This window comes from Mauremys mutica, chromosome 3 (genome assembly GCF_020497125.1).
Source record: "Mauremys mutica isolate MM-2020 ecotype Southern chromosome 3, ASM2049712v1, whole genome shotgun sequence".
Taxonomy (NCBI): Eukaryota; Metazoa; Chordata; order Testudines; family Geoemydidae; genus Mauremys; species Mauremys mutica.
In genome coordinates, this window is record NC_059074.1 from 4,522,384 (window position 1) to 4,545,646 (window position 23,263).

The window sequence follows — 23,263 nt, forward strand, 5'->3', positions numbered from 1 at the left end:
TCTGCAGGTACACGCTGCCCTCCCTTCTAAATGATCACAGAGTAAACTCTGAGCTGCTGTCAAAAGCAGCAATGCTGGCAATTTCCAGGGGAAAACAAAAAGGCACACAAAGAGGAACCCAGGGTCATCAAAATAAGCATTTTAAAAGTCAGTCGCATTGTTTACTTGTACTTTCCCGTCTGTCAGTCTCCATATATTGTTTCTGGAGGTCCTTGCAGCAAGGACCATCTTTATGTTCTGTGTTTCTAAAGTGCCTACCACAATGGGGGCCTGGCCCACTAGGCCTCCCAGGTGCAATGAAAATACGTAAAATAAATAATAAAAGTGTCAAATGCGCAGAATCACAGCCATGGATATTTCAGACAGACCTGTGCCCAATGCGGGATGCGACAGTAAAGCCTATGAAATAATCAGCCAAGTAGAACAGCTATGCTTCAGTGCGGTGTGCACACAGAGAAAGCGTGTACTCTTGGCCAGGAGCTGTACACTTGCCACTCTGAGGAATGATAACAGGGGTAACAGGAGAAGATCTGGGTTTCTTTCTGCTCAATGTATCATAGAATTACGAGTCTCATATATCAGAAACAAGCAAAAACCACACAGTTCCATAAATCAGAGCAGCTCACCAGGGGGTCAGTGGATGGTGGCTTTTGTTTCTTATACAAGATATAAACCTTGCTGTTAGGTTCCTGGCACTCTAAATCTGCCAAGGTGCAAACAAAAGAGAGATTTAGGGCAAAGGGAAGAAGAATTATGCAGCAAGCTTTCAACAATGCAAGATTTGTTTCTTTAAGAGAAGCATTGTTTTCACTTAATGTCAGCATTTGTGGTATAGATAATTTAGTTTAAAACAATGGCAGTGACTAACAGTGGGTTTGCGTGGGACAGACTTACACTGAGTTCTACAGTGAGGGGTAGCTGTGCAGCTGTGTTGTAACCATTTGGGAAAGCAGAGATCTTTCTCCTGCTCCAAGTACACGCTGCTCGACTGCATGGAGCAGAATCCCTCACCCTGGCCATGGCTTAGTATATGTGCTGTGTTGGTGTGGGGACATGCTTCTCTCAGCATCAGGTACCGGCAATTGCTGGAGGCCAGTTGGAGGGCTGGGTGGACCTTGGGTCATGTCTGGTAAAGCACACTTTTGGTATGTGCCTTTCTGCTCTCTACGAGCCCGTTAGATAGTATTTTGATTTTCTGCACCAACACCCACACCATCCACTGGATCTCAGCCAAACACATGGAAGACAAGTGTATGACCACGCAGATTTGGCACATCTATGGCTTTACCTCTTTCCTCCTCCAGTTTTCTAGTTTAAACAACTTTCCTTCTCCAGTTTATACAGCCTGCAAATTCTCCGAGGAGCAAAATAGCACTGAGAGTGCTGAGCAGTTCTAAGAAAATTACCACAGTATTAGCTGAAATCTAAAATCCATCATCGGGGTCAGACAACATTTATTCAACTAGTCAGAACTCTTTCCCAATCAAATTCTGATTCAGCACAGTGACTTGGCATGTAGAGTGAACTAGATTGCACAAGCTAGAGCCCTGGTAAAACAAGATCACATTGCAGGAAGAAAAGGAATGCAGGGGGGAGGAATCTGTGACTTTCTAGTGGGGTTGCCAACAGGAAAATGTGCATTGTTTGCTAGGGCAAAAATACTCAAGAGCCTAAGTGAGCCCAGGTTTTTAATCTACAAAAAATCATCCCAGCAGCCCTCCCTGCCTAATATTCTTTCCACACTGAACACTTCAAAGGTAGAATTTTTAGGTTAGTCTGCAGTTTACAGTGCAGGGCCCCTATGGCTTTCTACACAAAGAGGTCTAAAGGGTATTCCCCAATGTAGTCCCAGGGCTGCTGTGCTTTTGGAGCTGGAGAAAGAGGAAGAAAAGACCTGCTAATATGTTACTCTAGAAGTCAGAGGGATATTGATTGTAAGTACTGCTGGAGGAAGTTACAAAATAGCATTTTAGCAGAGGTGCTTTCTGAGGTTATAGTGAAACTAGACAATCTTTCCAAGCTGTAACCAAAAGGGCTCACAGTTCCCATTTGAAGGAAGATAAAGTTTACTAACAAAGTTGGGGCACTGTACCCTGGGCATTTTACTACACTAAACTAGTAGTCAAGATAGTCTTGATTAGAGTCTCATGAGGCTTGGGATAGAACGTGGGAAGATGGATTGGTTGGTTCATATGAAAGGGTGATGTTACTTTCAACAGAAATTTTGGATGTGTGACCTTGTTTTTGGAGAATATTTTGTAGGGAGGATCGGCCATGAGAGCCCCATCTCACTTGTCTGACAGAAGTAATAGTGACCAGAAAGGCCACTTTCATAGATGAATGTAGGAGGGAACAGGTGGCTAGGGGTTCAAATGGTGGTCTGGCAAGGCATTTCAATAGCAGATTGAGGTCCTAGGCCGGAGTAGGTTGGCAAACCTCTGGGTAAATGTTGTGGAGACCCATCAGGAAGTGTTTAATAATGGAGTGCATGAAGATCGAGGTCCTGTCAATCTCATGATGGAATGCTGTGATGGCTGCGAGATGGACTGTGATCGAGCTCTTTGCTAAACCCGAGCATTTAAGTTCCAGTGGGTATTCCAACACTAATGGTGGTGGTGCTGTGGAGGCCGTCAATTTTTTTTCTTGACACCAGGAGGAAATCTCTTCCATTCTGGAAGGCAAGTATTACGTGTGGTCACTTTCCTGCTGTTTAGTAATACGTGTTGAACTTGTTCCGAGCAGGCTAGTTCTCCATGATGGAACCATGCAGGAGCCACGCTTGAAGGTGGGGTTTCTCCAGATTTGGGTGAAGTATGTGACAAATTTGGATGGTGAGAGAGATCAGGTAAGGGCACCATGCTTGCCTGGGCCACGTCATGAGGATGACTTTCGCCTTGTCTAGTCGTATCTTGTGTATCACGTGTGATATCAGGGGAATTGGTGGGAATGCGTACATGGGTTGTACATCCCGTGTGATGAGGAAGGCGTTCCCCAGTGATTCTGGTCCCATTCGTGCTCTCGAGCCGAACATTGCGCATTTATGGTTCATTGGGGAAATGAACAAGTCAATGAGGGGAGTGCCCCACTGGCAGAATATGGATAGCAGGACTCCTTCGTTCATTTCCCACTCATGGTCTTGAGAGAAGTACCTGTTTAGCGTGTTTGCTGTTGTGTTCTGACAGCCAGGAAAATAGGAGGCCAAAATGGTTACGTTGTGGTGTATGCACCAGTTCCACAGTTTCATGGCTTTAGTGCAGACAACCCGCCAACCTTAAGCATATTCTCACCAGCAAACACACACCGCACCATAGCAACTCTAACTCAGGAACCAATCCATGCAACAAACCTCGATGCCAACTCTGTCCACATATCTACACCAGCAACACCATCACAGGACCTAACCAGATCAGCCACACCATCACCGGTTCATTCACCTGCACGTCCACCAATGTTATATACGCCATCGTGTGCCAGCAATGCCCTTCTGCTATGTACATCGGCCAAACTGGACAGTCCCTACGGTAAAAGGATAAATGGACACAAGTCAGATATTAGGAATGGCAATATACAAAAACCTGTAGGAGAACACTTCAACCTTCCTGGCCACACAATAGCAGATTTTAAGGCAGCCATCCTACAGCAAAAAAAACTTCAAGAGAAACTGCTGAGCTTCAGTTCATCTGCAAATTTGACACCATCAGCTCAGGATTAAACAAAGACTGTGAATGGCTAGCCAACTACAAAAGCAGTTTCTCCTCCCTTGGTGTTCACACCTCAACTGCTAGAAGAGGGCCTCATCCTCCCTGATTGAACTAACCTTGTTCCTCCTCTACCTTGGTGGGTCCTGCGCTTATTGGCAGATTTGCTCACTTTACAGATTCACCCTGTGGGTCAGGAAACAGCCCAGAGACCTTCCCCTCTGGTAGAAGCCACAGTCCAAGTCAATTCCTCCTGTGTTTGATCAGGAGTTGGGAGGTTAGGGGAGAACCCGGGCCCGCCCTCTACTCCGGGTTCCAGCCCAGGGCCCTGTGGACTGCAGCTGTCTAGAGTGCCTCCTGGTACAGTTGCGCGACAGCTACAATTCCCTGGGCTACTTCCCCATGGCCTCCTCCCAACACCTTCTTTGTCCTCACCACCGGACCTTCCTCCTGATTTCTGATAATGCTTGTACTTCTCAGTCCTCCAGCAGTATGCCTACTCGCTCTCAGCTTCTTGCATGCCTCTTGCTCCTGGTCCCTCACACGCACTTCCTTTCCTCTGGCTCCCTGGCTTCCTTTGGCCTGACTGGAGTGAGCCCTTTTATAGCATCAGAGGGGCCTTAATTAGAGTCAGGTGCTTATAACTTGCCCAATTACAGGAGTTTATCCAGGATGAGATTCTCTGGGCTGAAACCAATAGGTCTTTCATCCCCTCCGCTATTGCCACAAAGAGTTGCATGGATCTGTGGAATGGTTTAGTCCTCTTGACGTAGAAGGCGAAGGCACACCGAACATCCAATGAAGTGAAGTGAAGATGCCGCTCTTCTGAATTCTTGTGAGGTTTTGGGAAGAAGACTTACATGAAAATGGCCTGGTTGCTATCGAACTGCAAAACCACCTTTGGCAGGAAGGCCAGATGGGGATGCAGTTGGACCTTGTTCTTAAAGAACACCATGTACGGGGGTTCTGACGTAAGGGCCCTGATTTCGGAGACCCTTCTGGCTGAAGTAATTGCTACCAGAAAGCTGATCTTCCAGGAGAGAAACAGCAGAAGGCAAGATGCTAGTGGCTCAAAGGTAAGGCCTGAGTTTCGATAGGACCAAGTTTAAGTTGTATTGGGGAACTGGATCGTGAACTTGAGGGTAAAGTGTCTCCAATCCCTTAACAAAGCAAAGTGTCATCTCGTAAGAGAAAACTGACCTACCGCCCACTGGCAGGTGGAAGGCCGAAACTGCTACTAGATGCACCCTGATAGATGCGAGGGCCAGACCTTGTTGTTTCAGATGGAGCAAATAGTCCAGAATAGACTGAATGGAAGATCGAGTCAGAGAAAAGCCTGGTTGGGATGACCATATTGAGAAACACTTCCACTTAGCAAGACAGGTAGCCCTAGTGGACACCTTCCTACTACCCAGCAAGACCTGTCCAACTTCTGCTGAACAGGCTTGCACCTCTGGGTTCAGCCATGTAACTTCCATGCAGTCAGGTGAAGGGACCCAAGCTGTGGCTGGAGTAAATGGCCATGGTCTTGCAAAATCAGGTCTGGGCAGAGTGGGAGTGTTAGTGGTAGTGGTACCAGGGTGCTACTGATAAGTCTAGCAGCGTGCCAATCCAGTGTTGGCACGGCCACGCTGGGGCTATATGAATAACTCTCACCTTGTCCCACTTGATTTTCAGAAGGACCCTGTGAACCAGAGGAACTGGATGAAATGTATAGAATAGGAGCTCTGTCCATGGAAGCAGGAAGGTGTCAGAAAGGGAGCCAGGGTTGTGCCCACACAGTGAGCAAAATGGAAGGCATTTCCTGTTCTGGCTGGTCGTAAACAGTCTACATGGGGAGATTCCCTCCTTTAGACGATGAACCTGGTGACCTCAGGGTAAAGGTACCACTCGTGGTGAGAGGAGAAAGATCTGCTGAGGTGATCTGCCAGGGTGTTCCGGGCTCCTGGAAGATGTGAGCCGAGGAGGTGGACAAAGTGCTTCACGCAGAAGTCCCATAGACAGATGGCCTGACACAGGGCAGAGGAGCGCGCTCCTCCCTGCTTGTTGATGTAGAACGTGGCTGTGGTGTTGTCAGTCAGCAATTGTATTACCTTGCCTGTGATCTGGGGAAGGAACAGTCGGCAACCTAAGTGGACCATTCTGAGCTCCCTCATGTTTATGTGCAGGGAGTGCTCTTTCTGGGATCACAAGGCCTGAATCCTGAGGCGACTGAGGCAGGCTCTCCAACCTAGATCTGAAGTGTCTGACACTAGTGACACTGATGGCTGGGGGATGACAAAGGGAATGCCCACCATTACTGACCGGGGGGGGAGGGGGAGGGGTTCTTCCACCAGTCAAGGGAGGCAAGGACTGGGGCCAGAACTTTAAGCATCAATTCCAAGTGGTGTCTGTTCGGAAAGTACACTGAAGCTAACCATGTCTGCAGGGGCCTGAGGTGCTGCCTTGTGTGCTGGACCACGTAAGTGCCTGCAGCCATGTGTCCCAGTAATTTGAGGCAAACATAGGCTGCTGTGATTGGGTAAGCCATGACCTTGGCTATGAAGTCCAACATAGCCTGGAATAACGCCTCTGGAAGGAAGTCTCTGGCCTGGGTTGAGTCGAGTACTGTCCTGATAAACTCTATTCTCTGAACTGGAATGAGAGTCAACTTTTGTTCGTTTACCAACTGGCCCAGTGCTCGGAAGGTGACTTGGACCAGGCTGAAGCTGTTCTTTACTTGAGCCTCGGAATGACTCTTGATCAGCTAGTTATTGAGGTACAGGTAGACTTGAACGCCGCACCTTCTGAGGAAGGTGGCTACCACTGGCATGCATTTTGTAAAAAACTATGGGGCTGCAGGCAGGCCAAAAGGGAGATCTGCGAATGGATAATGAATCTGGCTTACAATAAACCTGAGAAATCTTCAGTGGCAGCAGGTTTAAAACAAACAAAAGGAAGTATTTCTTCACACAATGCACAGTCAACCTGGATGTTGTGAAGGCCAAGACTATAACAGGGTTCAAAAAAGAACTAGGTAGGTTCATGGAGGATAGGTCCATCAATGACTGTTAGCCAGGATGGGCAGGGATGGTGTCCCTAGCCTGTTTGCCAGAAGCTGGGAATGGGCGACAGGGGATGGATCACTTGATGATTCCCTGTTCTGTTCATTCCCTCTGGGTCACCTGGCATTGGCCACTGTCAGAAAACAGGATACTGGGCTGGATGGACCTTTGGTCTGACCCAGTATGGCTGTTCTTATGTTCTTAAGACAGAAATGTGAAAGTAAGTGCCCTTCAAGTCGACAGCAGCATATCAGTCCCCTGGATCCCGGGAAATGATGGAGACCATGCAGAACTTCGGTTTCTTGAGATAACTGTCAAGCCAATGCAGGTCCAGGATGGGGCAGGATCCCTTGGCTTTTGGGATTAGGAAATATCAGAAGTAAAAAAAGCCTTCCCTCTCAAACTTTGAGATACCTGTTCCACAGCCTCCACCTGAAGGAGGGTATGCACTTTAGTGAGATGAGGCCCTGAAACATAAACTCTTGTATCAAAGGCCCAGTCTGAAGCCTGAACCAAAGTACTTCCAGGCATTGCTAAGCAAAAACTGGGCTGTGAGCTAGAGGCAGGTCCCACTCACAGAAGTTGGCAAGAAGAGGGCTGCTAGAAGCAGGTGCATCCACATATACGAGCAAATAAGAGGAACTTGTGACAAGATGGCACCTGGACATCCCGATACGAGGACACTCCACAGAGATAACAAGGAACAGGCAGGTGCATCTTAAAGACAGGGTCAAAAGGACAGCATGATGGATAGATCTGTTTGTTTGAAACAACATGATCAAAGGGGGAGACAACACCCTAATGAGTCAAGGGGCTGTACCTCAATACGTCAGGAGGGATGAGTAATCTGTCCCGTAACGGTATAAAAGTAGGTCCTGGAGTGCGCATCTTTGTCTGGCCTAGGAGGCGGTGGAAAGTCCTGCCACTGACTGAGCTGGTCCATTGCCAGAGGGCACATATTCATAGTATGTCTTGTAGAGTCTAAGGGAAACTATTACTGTGCTTCGTTTGACAATAAACCTGGCTTGGCTTCCTTCATATTTTACTAGAGTCTGTGGTCTTTGGGGGTTCTCGTCGGGTCTGCTGTGTCAGCTCTCTGCGCAGAGCTGGGGCAGCACACAGAGGGAACACGCACGCAGCCGACTTATCATTGAACAAGAGCAGAGCACCACACCGGTAGCTACTGACAACATGCACCTCCTGGGCTAGCAGTTGCTCGTGAGAAGGGTCCCTGAAGAGGGACAGAGATGGGGAGTGGGAGGGAGGGAGGAAAACTGAAGGGTAAAACTCTCCACCACTATATTTAGCCCCCAGCAATCCAATGTGATATGGGACCATGCTGAGTTGAAGTGGGAAAGTCGGTCCAAAAATAAAGGAGATGCAGAATCCGAAATGGGAACCGCTACAGTGCACTCGGGCACACCTTCAAAACGCCTGCAGGGGCCATTGGAGTACCGATGTAACCCCAGCAGCAAAGTTGAACTGGATGGGAGCAGTTGATGATGCTTGTAACCTCTGCCCTTTCTCTTAAACAGGTCCCTGTGTTGGTGGTGGAGCCGAGAAGCAGGCCAGCCGTTGAGGCCTGAAGTGCTTCCTTGAAGTGGACGGCGCACAGAGGCCCAGGAACCTGAGGGTAGCTCTTGCATCCTTCAGGCTGTGGAGTCTTGTGTCCACTTGTTCCAAAAACAACGAGGAGCCTTTGAAAGGGAGGTCCTGGATTGACTTGGAGGAGCGTAGCCAAGAGCATCGCCTCATGGACACTGCTGAGGCCATTGTCCTGGCCACCGCATCAGCTGCGTCCAGTGCTGCCTGGAGAGAGGCTCTGGCAACATATTTTCCCCTCCTTTAAGAAGGCAGAGAATTCCTGCCTTGAGTCCTCAGGCATTCAGTCGTTAAATTTGGACAAGGAGTCCCACAAGTTGTAATCGTATCTCCCCAGCAGGGCTTGTTAGTTTGAGATATGTAGCTGAAGACCAGTTGTTGAATATACTTTCCTCCCAGATTACCTTTTTTTGCATCTTTCTGTGCAGGGCTGGCACATGGTTGGCCTCGTCTATCCCTCTCATCAGCTGCTGATACAACTAGGGACCCAGGAGGGAGGTCAGAGTATAGGTACCCTTTTGGCTGGCACATAATATTTCTTCTCTGCCCTCTTCAAAGTGGGGAGCAGAGAAGATGGGGTCTGCCAGAGGGCTCTGACTGGACCCATTACCGCTTTGTTAATAGGTAGGACCACCTTAGATGCTGCTCTTGCAGCCAGAATATCAATGAGGCTGTGGGACAATTTCTTGAGCTCCTCAATCTCTAGCCCCAGGTTAGCTGCTATCCACTTCAGATGCTCCTGATGGGCTCTAAAATCATCCTGCAGCAGTGAGTGGCTCGTTTCCAAGACAGCCTCATCTGGGGAAAAGGAAGAAAAGGCCTGCACTGGAGGGAGGCCTTTTTCCTCTTCTTCAGCCTCTATTACCTCCATGGGGCCCACATCCTGTGTATCAGTACTGAGTTTGGTATCGGAGTCGGGGTCTGGTGCCAAGCAGAGCAGAGCTGAGCCCTTTTCTCAGAAGCAACTGAGTATGACTTGTGAGAAGATGGACCTGGTTCCAGAATGGCCAATGCATAGGCCACTGCCCACCTGGCCATGTACTGGCAGAGGGACCCAAACTGAGGTCTGGCAGCATGTAGGATGGGTACCTGGTGGTGGCTCTTGAGCTAGGTGTGACTCAGATGATGAGTCCTCCCAAGGTGACCACAGGACAGTGGTACCCCTCACTTCTGCTGTTGGTGCTGAAGGTTCAGGGACCAGTGGTGGACTGGGGATGACCACATAAACGAAAGCAGGGTTGGCTTGCCCTAGAAAGTATTGAAAGTCCCGGTGCTGGGAAGGAGCTCAGAGCACCATGCTCTCTCCTGCTCATGCTCGCTGGAGCCGGCGGTTGTCACATTGGAGTTGGCGGTACCGGGAGTGATAACAAGTACCTGGCCATTGCAAAGGCCTCCAGGGTTGAAGGCACAGCAATCTCACTGGCACAGCGATGACTTCCCAGCTTTGCTGTGGGGATCCCACACCAGACTCAACATTCTGGGTGGAGTCAATGGTGCCACCACGGGACAGGAGATGAGTAGTGGTCCAACATGCGTTGTGCTCCACTTCCTTCACCTTGCTTGCCTTTCTTTGGCACCGATGAGCACCCTCTATTGGTGCACTGCTTTTTATGCTTCCTTGGTACTGGCAATGGAGAACAGTGTCAGGATGCATGCAGTGCCAGAGGAGTGCTTCGCACCAGGGCCATAGTGCTTGGTGCCGAATCCGAACAGCTTCTGTTAGGATAGCCTTCAGTCTGATCTCTCTGTCCTTCTTTGTATGAGGCTTACGCTCCTGACAAATTTGACAGAGCTCTTTCATGTGACTTTCTTCCAGACACTTCAGACAACTGGAGTGTGGGTCACTCATGGGCATAGGCTTGCCAGAGAAGGCACAAGGTTTGAAGCCCAGGGACCGGAGCACGCATGGCCCCAGTGGCGAAGGGAGCCCCTCAACAATAAGGGAAGGGGTTCTAACTATCTACAGTAGTGCTATTTACAATATTTACACTATAGCTATAATAAGACTAATCAACTAAGATACAGAGAAGAAAACCACTGAAAACACCTTGCCGAAGTAAGAGGAATTGTTCCAGCAACCATCATGGGCAATCAGAAGGAACTGAGAGGGTGCAGGGTCAGCAGTGCCTCTTATACTGATGCATAAGCGAACAGCACCTAGGGTGCTAGAGCTGACCTGACGGATACCACTGAGGAAAAACTCTCCAGCAACTGTGCACATGGCACGTGCACACCTAACGTGGAATGGATGTGAGCAAGCACTCAACCCTCCCCTGAACAATTCAATGAAACAAATAAATTTGTGAAGGGTCGTGGTAAAGTCTCCATCACTTACAATTTTTAAATCACAATTTGATGTTTTTAAAAAAGATCTGCTCTAGGAATTACCTGCTCTGTGCTATGCGGAAGTTAGACTAGATGATCACAATGGTCTTTTCTGGCCTTGGAATCTATGAAACGTTTCAGAGTCACATCATCTGTAATTTTCACTGAAAAAAGTGTTGGCTGAAAAATTTCACCCAGCTCTAGCTGTAACCATATCATGGGTTCTCTCAATCTAGGGCTGTCCGGATATTTAAACCACGCTGCCCTTCTCACGTGGCTAGATAGAAGGAAGGCTCCTGGAATGGGAATGGGGGCCTCAGTATGAAAAATGCTGAGAACTCATGCTCTACAGCTCTGAAATCCCTTCTTTCCTCTCCATTCTGCCACAAAACCTTTCTCCATTCCTGGGTCAAAGCTCAGCTCACTTATTCCAACTTCTTCCTCTGTGGACTCTTCATCTTATCTGCGCCCCCTTCAATTTTTACAGAACGCTGCTGCTAATGATCATGTGTTTGCTTCTCAGACGATGTCACTCCACTGTGCATCAGTTCAAGTTTTTTGTTATTTGTTTATAACATACCTAGCAAGATGGGGTTCAGGCCTCTACATGCTGCCATCATAAAAAATATTAAATAATAGTACTGATCTTCACCATCAAGGTTCTGTGGAACTTTGCCCATGTTTATATCGCTGCCTTCATTTCCACCTACTCTTCCAACTGCCTATGGACCTGCTAAACCACCTTCCTTTATGCCTTCTTTGTATCCTTCTCCCACTCATCTTTATAAATTTCTTAACCTGCTACTCCATATATATGGGCCTCCCTCCCTCTTCTTATGCATTGAATTATCCTCTTCACTTTTTCAGATCCTTTCTTAAAACACAGAATTCTTTCATTGGCAATCCACAAAATGTATGAAATCTGCACCACATGTTCTATAGCTCTAAATTGTGTATTCTGTGTTCCAATTAAGAACAAAGACTGTGTAGTAGGGACAGCATCTTCCTCTGTGTTGACAAATAATTCATTAACACCTCCCTTCTACGTAAAGCATTGTGCATCTATGCAAGGTTAGAGCCCTATCCAGCCTCATGTGTCATTTCACCAAACCCAGCATATAACAGTGCTAACATGACAGCTATTGAGACATCGAGAAACCACAAGGGGACTGGGCTAAATCGTTCTAGTAAGGCACCTCTGCTAAAAGGCTATGGGGGATAAGACCGCAATGTAAAAAAAGCTGGCATTCAACAGTCCCTGCCCCTAGCATGTCCACTCCACTACTGCAGAATCCACTGATCTCACTACTATTAGGAATGTAGGATTCACTATATTGGATAAAACTATACGCCCATCACCTCTGGTATCCATCAATACCCAATGCTTCCTTGAAAGCAACACTCCATGTATTTTTCCAAATAGTGTTGTATGTGGATGAAAAAATGCCATCCCAGTTTCCAGCAAGCATCATGTTCTGAAACTTGAGTTTTGATTGCCTTTATCTCAGTGAATTGGCAACTGCTGTGTATGAAGCCAACAATCCCTGGTTTCTGTATGTTGTTACCTGGACCATACAGAATATGTGGCGTACCTGCCTGTCCACCTCGGGGAGCAGCAGCAGCAGCCGTTGCTGACAGTCTGTGGGTAAGACAGAGAACGTGTGCTTGTTGATCAGCGCCCGCAGATTTGTGTTCACTAAGATGGAGTCAGGTGTTTCCACATCAATTTCAGCACATTTTGTCCTCTTCAGCTGCCCTGTAAAGAACCACAGAGGTCTGTGTAACACATCACCTGAGGCAAGAATAAGGGCTCCCCTACCTCTGAGCTGCTCTTCACGTAGCTCATGGTTACATGAAGTTATTAATAATGCTGTTTTGATGGCTCATTTTCAAACCCTGGAAACTCCCTGGCTAAGTCAGGAGCAGAGCTGATAACATCCACCCTTCTGCCATAAGGATTAGCATTACGTGGAATCATGGGCGTTAGAGTGTGATGGGATGATTAAAAACAGAATGTGGGGATTCTTGGGGCTATGAAGGTCTCTCATCTCCCAAGAAAAATATTAACCCCTAATATTCTGCTTTGTCTGGGTTTGCCTAACTTTGCAAAGTTCCAGGCTGCCCATGGTAACGAGATAGCAGAACCTCCCCTGTGCTGGGGTAGGAGTCTCTCTCAGGAGGATTTTTTTTAGCAAGTGTACTTTAATCTTCTATTTTAATCCTGTGGCCAGGGGCAGCTTCTTCCTTTGGATTTCTTGCTGGTTCATTTGTATTTTGTACTCAGCAAAAGCAGAAGTGATTTAGAAAAAAAACAGTCTCACGTACACAGTTTTCAGCAGCCAGCTCTGCTTGTGTTGAGACCACAATGCTAAAGAAAGCAGTAAGAATGAAAAAATATTCTCTCTTCTTCCCTTTTCCCACATGGTAAAGGTCTTAACGGCTAGTCCTGCAGTTCTAGCACCAATCCCCATGCTACAGAAAGTCTCACATGAGCATTGTAATTTCAGAAACAGCCTGACCGGAGAGAGCATCTGTACAGTGTGTGCACTTTCCCTTGGACTTGTCTGTTACACAGTGTTGGCAACATGCCATTATGTTCTGTGAACTTCAATTAAAAATGTAACATTAATAAAAAGTCTAATGAAGACAGTCATACCATGTTCTGCCAGAGCGTGGGGATGATGATTTTAAGGTAGTTGCTCCCCACAGCACAACTCCCATGGAAGCTTGTTTCAGGTGACACACACACTCAGAGGCCATTTAGAAAACTCCAGTGTAGACTTTGCAATCTGTTTGGTTTGCACTATTTTCCTGACCTGCAGATGGAGTTGGGTCTGGAATCCAGAGCAGCTCTCTCCAGCTAGCTGTGCTGCACATCTCTCACTGGCAAAGTGCTGGCAAGGAGCGTGGCCACAAACAATAAATGAACACGGCTCTGCCTTATTCTTTTTGCCTCAGATTTTAAATTAAGTGAATCTTAGTGCTGGGATGGTGCTGTAGCTCTGTGTATGCTGGGTACTTATGCCCAGAACAGGTACAGCAACAGCAGTCTTCCCTCACATGGGCCCACCAACATATCTCAGCCCTGACCTGGAGTGCTTCAGTCTCCATGGCATCCATGTCTGTCGTGGGCATCCACGCTGAGGCAAAGAAAGGGGTCAAATAGGGCCAACTGTGATGGTGATTTGCATGACTGCACACCTGTGCACTGGGAGCAGGGCTGCACCCTCCTGTGTGTGGCGGGGGAGTAATGTTCGAGTGACTGACAAAGCAGGACTGATGGGTAGAGCCCTGGCGAACACAAAATTTGTATCCACCTATATGGTCCGTGGATATAAAGCAGATATTCACAGATTTGCAGGGCTCTACTGATGGGCTCTTGACATTACAGACAAAGCGTGGGTCGCCACAATGCAAGATCTTAAGGGGACATGGAGAAATCACAGAGGACACCGAATGGGATATGGATGGAACCTTTCACCTCAAGGCCACTAATTCAGATCAAATCCAACAAAAACTGTTACCAATGGATGGACTTTTTGGCCCATGTGAGAGGTGATGGGGCTGAGCACATGGTTTCCCCCTACTCCCCTGGCCTACAGAGACAATAGTGAGATTTCATTAAAACTCCAAGCATCTGTAAAACAAACCACAAGCAACAAAGGGGAATTGAGAAACACGTAACTTAAAAAACCTGGCAGGAAACCAAGTAACACTCTGGGGCTTGAAGGATGGGGTTTATTTTTGTTTCTTTTTTAAGGTAACGGAAACATCTTAAGTGCTAGAAGGAAAAGGCTGCTAAATTCAAGTCCTTTTCTGCCTCTGTTGCACAGAGGATTGTGAACACAAGAGCCAGCAAAGCTTCCCGATGAGAAGAGCTGGGCATGGACGTTTGTGTGTATAGAGTTTCTGAGTTGGGTGGTGGTTTTATTTTCCCTAATTCATGCTGAAGAGCAGGAGTGGCTTCCAGGACTGGCCAGAAACTGCTCCAACCCTGGAACTAGCTGCAACTTTTACTTAATTTTATGCTCTGCTTTTTACTCTGCCATCAGAACAACAAAACCCACTTTGTGCAGAAAAATAAATATCTTACTTGCATGGAGTCTGTCAGATCTCTGGAATGGTTTCTTCCCCAAGCCTGGCAGGGAGTTATCAGCCTTAACAGAGGGAGAGGAGCTGGAGGTGGAGTTCTGAGGGCTGCTTGATTGTCCATCTGACTGCCTTCCTTCCCAAGCTGTACAGGAAACTGAAACATTTTAACATTGGGGATCTACGAAATGTTACACAAAACATCTGTTTGCATGGATTTAATATGGGTACCCTAATTCACAGCAGTGCCAGGAGAAGAAGTTCTACAGGATGGACACTGAGCCCTGGTCTACACTACACATTTAAGTCGGTATAACTATGTCACTTAGGGATGTGGAAAATCCACACCCCTGAGCAACACAAATATACCAACCTAAGTCCTGGTGTAGACGGTGCTGTATTGACGGGACAGATACCTACGCTGATGGGAGAAGCTCTGCCATCTGCACAGGTAGCGTCTTCACTAAGCACTACAGTTGCGCTGCTGCAGTGCTGTGTAACAATAGAGAAGCCCTTACATTCTTCTCCTCTCCTTGCACTGATTTTCCAGCCTTCTATATAAGCAGCAGAGCCTTCTTATCTTATCAGGAGCTATCAAATCATCACAGAAGATAGAGATGGAAAACAGTCTCCCGGATCATCTAAATCTATCCCCCATCAATGCAGACAGTTTATTCTTCATGCATTTTCCAGTCCAGTGATGGGACTATGAAAGCTTCCTTTCTGAGGCTGCTCTACTATCTGATGGAGCTCATTGCTAGGCAACATTTCACGATACTCAGCCTATATTTTCCCTTTCTTCATTTCAACCCATTACTCCCCATGGTGCTCCCTTAGGCCACCCCCAATCATTCTTTTCCCTCCTTAGTGGTTACACCCTTCATGTACTTCAGATTATCATCATGTCCTTCCCCCTAAAGTCATTGCTTAGCCAAGTTAGTCAGATTTCACTCTTAAAATCTCCTCATAAATCAATCCCTCCCACTCCCCGATCATTTGTGCTGCTCTCCGTTTTTCAACATTCCTCTTTCTACAGCAGTAACATTTCTTTCTGGTCACAGAAAAAGATTCCTGCTCCCGAAGTGCATTTTCTTTTCCCCTTCTCTTTCAATAAGCTGAATTAAGAACATTAGCAGGTGTTTTCCCACTGCCTTAAATGAATATGCAGTAACAGGCCTGCACTCCACATAGCCAAAGGTGCTCCCGTCCCTCGGCAATAGAAGAGGAACTCAGGAGTACACACGGTTAAGTCACAAAGTGACTGAACATTGTTATTAATCACTTATGTCACAGTAACCCCCAAATACTCCCATCAGGATCATACCCCATTGTACTGGAGGTTTTATAAAACATCCAAGGCTCTGACCCAGAAATACTGAGAGTCTAGTAAGACCAAAGGGAGAGGGAGAGAGCTACTCCTAGGTCTCAAGTGAATTGGCCTCAGTCATAACTTTACTGGATGTTTTTTGCCTCTTTTTCTCACTCACACCCTGCACAGGGCTGGTGAGTCAGAGGTCAGGAGTTGGATTCAGGGGACCTCCCAATCATAATGTAGCAGCCAAAATGAAGGGAATTCAGAGAAGAATAACAAAAATGATAAAGGGAGCTGCTGCAGGGAAATGGCTCAGTATATCTGATTGGCTAAGAAATGACCAAAGGGGACATGGTAATTGTCTGCAATTATGAGGAGGGTGTAAACCGAAAGCACGGAGAGGAATTCTGCAGGCTGTGCAATGCTTTGAAGATTGAAAGTGTTACGTAATATGGGTGTGGACCACTTCGCATATTAGACCAAAATTATGCTACAACACCACAGAATTATGTGGCAAGGCCAGGCCCTCCCATCTCCCAGCCTGCTGCCAGAAGCTGGTGTAAGATGCACTCCATCCCTGAGGACATGAAAAGGGCCAGGGTGGGGCCTTAAGACCAGGGTAGAGGGGAGCTCTGAGAAGAAAGCTCAAGCCAAAGAGCCAAAGAGCCATTCAGATTTAAACTGGCTAGCAAGGAAAACTTTGTGAAAAGTTTGAAATGGCACTGGGCTCCCACCAGCTTGTGTGGAAGGTTTTATGCACCCACAACACTCTTTCCTACACTTAAACATAAAATACACAAGATTTTCCATGCAAACTAGTTGTAGCTCCCTTCTCAGGCCTTCCCTCATCTATCTAGGAGTGGCCAGAGGCACCCCCTTCCCCTGGCATTTCCTCCTGCAAGCCTCCCCTATAGCTCCCTTGTATGCATGGAGCAGTACATGCAAGAAGTGCTTCAGAAACAACGAAGAAGTGGTTGACTTCCCTTCCCTTATTCCTCTCAACAGGGTCTTAACGTCAAAGCTGGCTTGGGACCCCTTGAATGCCAAGCTTGTCAATAACTTCATTATTAAACAACACACAAAGTACATCTGGCAGATATGTTTGTTCCTTGCAGCTGGATATATGCAGCCTAGCCTCAACCTTGCATTAATCTGAACAGATGTTACACAGGACATTCCAGCAGCAATTAAACAGCTAGCCAAGACAGCCTCAGCTGGTTTTGGGTTTGATTCTCTTGGGGTCAATTGAAAAGAGGGAACAAACAAACATGCACAGTTAAGCAGAAACAAGTCAAAAAGAGCCAAACATCAAAATTCTCCTTAATTCTACATGGCCAAGCCGAACTCCAACGTTCGGCATGGAACTCCCATGGAGTCAGATCACAGGCAGATCTGAGAGCAGAAAGTTATTCAGAGTCCACAAGTGCCCACTCTGATCTTCCTTCTGTACTTAATGGTTCACCCTATTACACTGGCTAGCAGGCTGCACCAGATAAGTCACTTTTACAAGGACTGGATTTAGCTTTTGATTTGGGAGCAAAAGCATCTGATGTTGCATTGACCTAATTTTTTTCTCTCCCCTTTTTGTGTATGTGAAGCTACTAGACAGACACTGTAATGACAGCTTCAGGTTTGGTGCTAACACAATGGAGTTGCTGCAGTGTAACATGTCCTGGTATTTGTGTGTGTGTATGAGGAGATGCACTGTACTCACAGGAATGGTCATAACCATGTGTCTAGCCTTTCTTGAACGTGACATGTATTGATAACTTGTGATGGGCCGCAAGATAAAGTTATAGTTAAGCTGGTCTCACAAAAGTAACTTTGTCAAAATTAAAATATATTTTTTATTTTTGCTCTTAGCTAAAACAAACAAGAAAGGAGATTAATCCCTAAAGGGGAATGTTAAGCCCTTGCGCCTTTATGAAGGACCATTTTCCATTGTTGGTAGGATTATTTATTCAGCCAAGGCTGATAAAAAATGTTACACCCTCTGTATGACATTAATAAATAATGATGGTAAATAATGAATAATAATGCTTAGCACTTTGACTTCAAAGCACTGTACAAACATTAATTAATCATTAATAAATAATATAGTCATTAATGTTATGCTTGGAAATCAAGCATTTGGAACCCCATTCAAAGGTGTGCAATATTGGGCTTCCTCCCGCCCATCAACAGCTTTATATCATGTGTGCTCCTCCCTTGCATACTGCATAACCGCAGCCACTGGGAGCTGTGGGCGGCTGTGCCTGCGGGCGATCGTTGTAAACCAACTGTCTTGTGGCCCGCCAGCGGATTACCATCACAGGCCGTGTGCGGCCGGCAGGCTGCCCACCACTGTTATAAATGGCATAGCTACACCGGAACAGCAATGGCAGCAGAGTCCTCTAATGGAGACACAGCATAAATCAACTGAAAGCGTTCTGCTGGCATGGGTATATCAACTCCTTGAATGGTGAGATCTTCGCCAACAGGCGCACTTTCTGTCGGCTTTGTTACATTTACACCAAGGTTTCTGCCGGCATAGCTATGTTGGCTCGGGGGTGTGATTTGCTCACACTTGCAGCTGACATAGCTATGCCACAAAAACTTTGTCATGTAGCTCAGGGAAACTAAAGTGAGATCGGAGGGACAGTAACAGCCCTATTCCTGGAGGAGGGAGGTAATAATTGCAGGCACTATGTTACACCTGCAAACATTACCTGCAGTGATTGTATGTCTTTTCCCAGATAATTGCTAAAGATATCACACAGCTTTAGGCTATGAACAGATCTCCATGGATCTGTTCCCCCACTAGAAATATGTTTTAATTAGCATGATGTTAAGCACAAGTTTGTCTTTCTCTGCACTAAGGGCACAATCCATGTCAGGAATATCTTGTGGGGGATGGCACATTTTGGAACCAAAATGTTTTTTTTAAATAAAAAAGGTAGGAGGGGTGGAGACAGCTTTGGTATGAGAAGGACACAGCTTCTGTGGGTCACACAATCCTCAGAAGCCCCATTCCAGCAACCCCTTCAACAGCATCAAAGGAAGGTGTAACCAGATAATGTGACCCAACAGTTGGTGGAGTGGTAAATAAAAAGAGTGATCTGGATCACTTGGTAAGCTGAATTTGTTTGAACGATGTGTATTTTCATACAGCCAAATGCAAGGACACACATCTCAGAACAAAATATATAGGCCCTAGTTACAGGATGGAAAGCCAGTACACTGGAAAGCGGTGACTCTAAAGGACTTAGGGGTCACAGTGGATAACCAAATGCACATGAACTCCCAGCGTGACGCTGTGGCTAAGACAGCTAATGTGATTCTTGTTGCATAAGGGGAGATACTGAGAAGCAGTAAGGATGTGGTATTACCTCCTTATTAGTGAGACATCACTGAATACTGTGTCCAGTTCTAGTGTCCACATTTCAGAAAGTGTAGTGAAATTGTGAAGGGTTCAGCAAACAGCTAAATGATTGATTCAAGTTCTGGAAAACATGCTTTATAGTGAGAGACTTAAGAAGCTACATCTGTTTAGCAGATCTAGCAGAAGATTACAAGGTGACTTGATCATAGTCTATACATGCCTACATGGGGAGAAGTTTTCTAATAGCAGAGGGGTCTTTCATCTACAAGACAATAGCATAGTAAGATTCAATGGATGAAAGCTGAATCTAGACAAATTCAGTTTAGAAATAAGGTGCACATTTTTAATAGTGAGGGTGATTAACCATTGGAACATTTTACCAAGGGTTGTAGTATATTCTTCATTACTTGAAGTCTTTAAAGCAAAACTGGATTGTTTTCTACTCTAGCTCAACCAGAATGTACAGGCCTGATACAGGAATTATTAGGTGATGGCTGTACTGTGCAAGGCATCAGTCAAATGATCATAATGGTTCCTTCTGGCCTTAAAATCTAGTAGTTTTTCCTAACACGATGCCTTTTCCTAGTATAGACAAAGCCAAGAGGACAGAAGCTGGAACAGTTTAGAAATACAAAGAATGCTCTGGAAAACAGGGGCTTCCTCTCCCTCCCTCTTCCCTAGGAAAGGCAAGTTAGGGAGACATGATAGTAAAAGAGCCTGGGAATCTTGCTGCCTCGTACCAGGTTTAGCAGGTGTGGAGTCACTGGCTGCCTTCACAGTCTTCAGTAGAAGATGCTGGTTAGAAGACACAGGCATGCCTGCTCTGCATTGCTGCTGCTTCTGTTGCTGCTGCTTCAGGGCCTAGTGAGAGTGGGGAGAAGGACATGACTGATAAAAAATTCAAACCAAGCTTGTAATAACCACCCTACAGAACAGTTTCCTTTACAAGAAGTCATACTTTGGCCCTGATAGCACTTTTCAGCCAAGAATTTTAAAGAGCTTCAGAAATACATCCCCTGCTTCCAGTGCACTGTCCATTTTAAGGAGACACATTTTCTACCCTTCATCTGCATATAAACTGTTCAAATAACACAACAGGAAAAGATTTAAGTGGAACAGTTTCTCAGGATCTTAAATGACCATTTCTTGGAACAGCGAGTTCTAGAGAACATGAGAAATAACGGTAACAATAACTATATATAACTATAATAGAGCCACTGAATAATAGTGACTACCAGGGCTTGAATTCTCCCCGAATATTTCCCGGGGCTCAGGGCTCCAGCCCTGTGGGGCACACGGGAGCTCAGGGCTTCAGCCCTGCGGGGAATGCTGGGGCTCCCGCAGGTTTCAAAATATTTACTACAGCTCCTCTCCAGTCAGCTCTCGCTGAATTTAAGCTCTAGTGACTACAGTACAATCTCAGCTTCCTCGGGAGGAATCTTACAAAAAACTTGTACAGTGGAATTTTTTAAAATGAGGAAGGTAGTCAAAGATTCTAAAATTGAAAGTGAAGCAAATGAAAATCCTTTGCGTCAGCATGGAGGCTATTAAACCAACTATAACCAAGTCCTAGAAGGCATGCATACCCTAACCAGAAGAGGAAGCAGGAGGGCAAGACATGAAAGTTGGGTTAAATGCTAAAGTTCACAAAGTCATTCAAGCCAAAAAGCTAGCCTAAAAAATGGAAATCTAGCCCTAAAGAAGCCAACCGAGAGTAGCATGAACTGTGGCAGGTACAATGTAGGATGGAAATTAGGCATGGGATAGAAAGTAAGTCTGTCTCAAAAAGCATATCAGATATAAAAGGGGTTCAGAGATAGACAGACAAAAAAATTAGAGGCCTGGAGAGACTTCTGTATGAGGAACAATTGAAAAGATCGGGAATGTTTAGTTCAGAGGACATACAAATAAGTGGGGATATGACAGAGGTATACAAAATAATGACTAGACTAGAGGAGGAGATTGGGACTGTTTTGTTCAGGAAACAGCAATGCAACAAATTTAAAACTAGTAAATAAAGTATTTTCTACTATGCACAAATAATCTGTGGAATTCACTGCCACAATATATAATTGAGGCCAAAAAATGAATGAGATTTAAAAAAAAAAAAGACATTTATATTGATAATGCAGACACCCATAGTTACATTGGACAGGCTATAAACCTTCCTGCTTCAGGGCACAAGAAAACTCCTGATTGACGGGGGTCCGTAAGAAACTTCCTCCATGAGCAAATTATACCATAATTGTCAACAGCAGGTTTTTCTGCATCTTCTACTGAAGATCTGGTACCAGCTACTGTCAACAAGATCCTGGACTCGAGGGAGCACCAGTTTGTTCTTGTACATTGCTGGCGTGTATGTATCCGATGGGCCTATGTTATTTATAGACTGTTACAAATGAAAGGGTTCTAAAAAATCCAGTTCACTTCTTGGCTTGATGCCATTTATTTGGTGCATTTTTCTCAGCCAGGACAACGTAACCAGTGAACTCAATTTTGGTTTTGTTCTCGGTGCTGAAACGTTTGGGCTGCAAACACCTGCTAGGGGGGAGGCTGCAGGGAAAGGAGGAATGTTTGTTTATTCATTTAAAAAGAGGTTTTTAAAATTCCATGTCAACACTGAGACTGGTGTTTGCTCTTGTAAAAGCCTGGTTTTTCCACCATCTACATGTTGGGCCCAGTCAGAATTGACAGTGTCCTTTAAAGCTACTTTCAAAAACTATACCACGCCGTTTAAAAAACTACCACCACGGGAGTGAAAATGAGTTTTCCCCTCACACTGCTGCTGATCCAGGCAGCAGCAGACAGGTATTTCAGTGCAACAGTGGAAACACTCTGTAAATACCTCTAAAAATATCCAAGTGCATTTCCTCAAGGAATTAAAAAAGCTGCCCCTGGAGCTGACTGGGGCGTCTAGCATGCTGACTGTATTCCAAACAGTGAGTGGAAAACAGCTTGCCCCAGTTTTAAACTGTTTCCTGGAAGGATTATTTTCTTTTTATTTCCGTTTGTTTTGCCCTCCCTCTCTCTTTCCCTCTCCTGATGAGCTTACCCTTAAATGCTAGCAGTCTGGAGGCCTGGCAGCATGCTCCTGAGCGGCATGCGCCCCAGAGAGCAGATCTGAGAACACCACTGCTGCATACTATCACTTTCCTTTAGGGGCGAGGAAGTGCTGTCGGGCTTCTCCCTCCAACTCCCCACATTTCATATCTCATCTTCTCAAAGTTGCTCTCCAAGGCCCCAGAGGGAGAGAGTCCCATATTCCTAGCACTTAGTCGGCATGTGAGTGCATGTGGCTTTTATTTATTATCTAAAACATTTTATTGTTCTCTTTATTGATACAGTTAAAAACAGACAATACAAGATAAGATTGTGCAAAGAAAAAGGCACATCAAGCAGTAGTTAGCACAGAGTGTGACTACTGATGTCAGCATCAGGGCTTGTGTAAGCTGCACCTGAGGATAATGGCCCCCAGACGCTAGTCTGGCAGACTGGCATCAGCTAGGAATTGCACCTTCCTCACCATACCCCCGCTTTCGCTGGCCACACCGCCCGTCTGAAGGAGGAGTGGGAGGAGGTGGTGATATTCATTACATTGGCCTTTCACCACCTGAGGATTCCATGTCAGTGTAATCCTTAGGTAGCCAGTTAAGCTGCCTTCATGGTGAACTGGTGGAAAGTGGATGCATCAGGGCCAAGATCTAGCTCAAAGTGTCCTTGCTTTTCCTTTCGGGACCTGAGGGCAGTCTCTGGGACCAGGGATGCTGGGGACACGCCCTAAGACAATTTGCACTTGCATAGCTCCATTCTTCACACAGGGAGACCCAGGAGG

General features: G+C 46.1%; 1 protein-coding gene across 3 annotated transcripts in view; it reads right to left on the reverse strand.

The window, feature by feature from the left end:
* Nucleotides 1-23,263, reverse strand: part of ASXL2 (ASXL transcriptional regulator 2) — a 218,981-nt gene that overhangs the window by 11,851 nt on the left and 183,867 nt on the right. For 2 of the 3 annotated variants that reach the window (XM_045010057.1, XM_045010058.1), the window contains 3 exons: nucleotides 20,172-20,292; nucleotides 14,763-14,915; nucleotides 12,262-12,425 (listed from right to left, as the gene is read on the reverse strand). In XM_045010057.1, the coding sequence (XP_044865992.1) occupies nucleotides 12,262-12,425; nucleotides 14,763-14,915; nucleotides 20,172-20,292 (438 nt within the window). The remainder of the gene's footprint in view (nucleotides 1-12,261; nucleotides 12,426-14,762; nucleotides 14,916-20,171; nucleotides 20,293-23,263) is intronic. The other variant, XM_045010059.1, reaches the window with a different exon arrangement.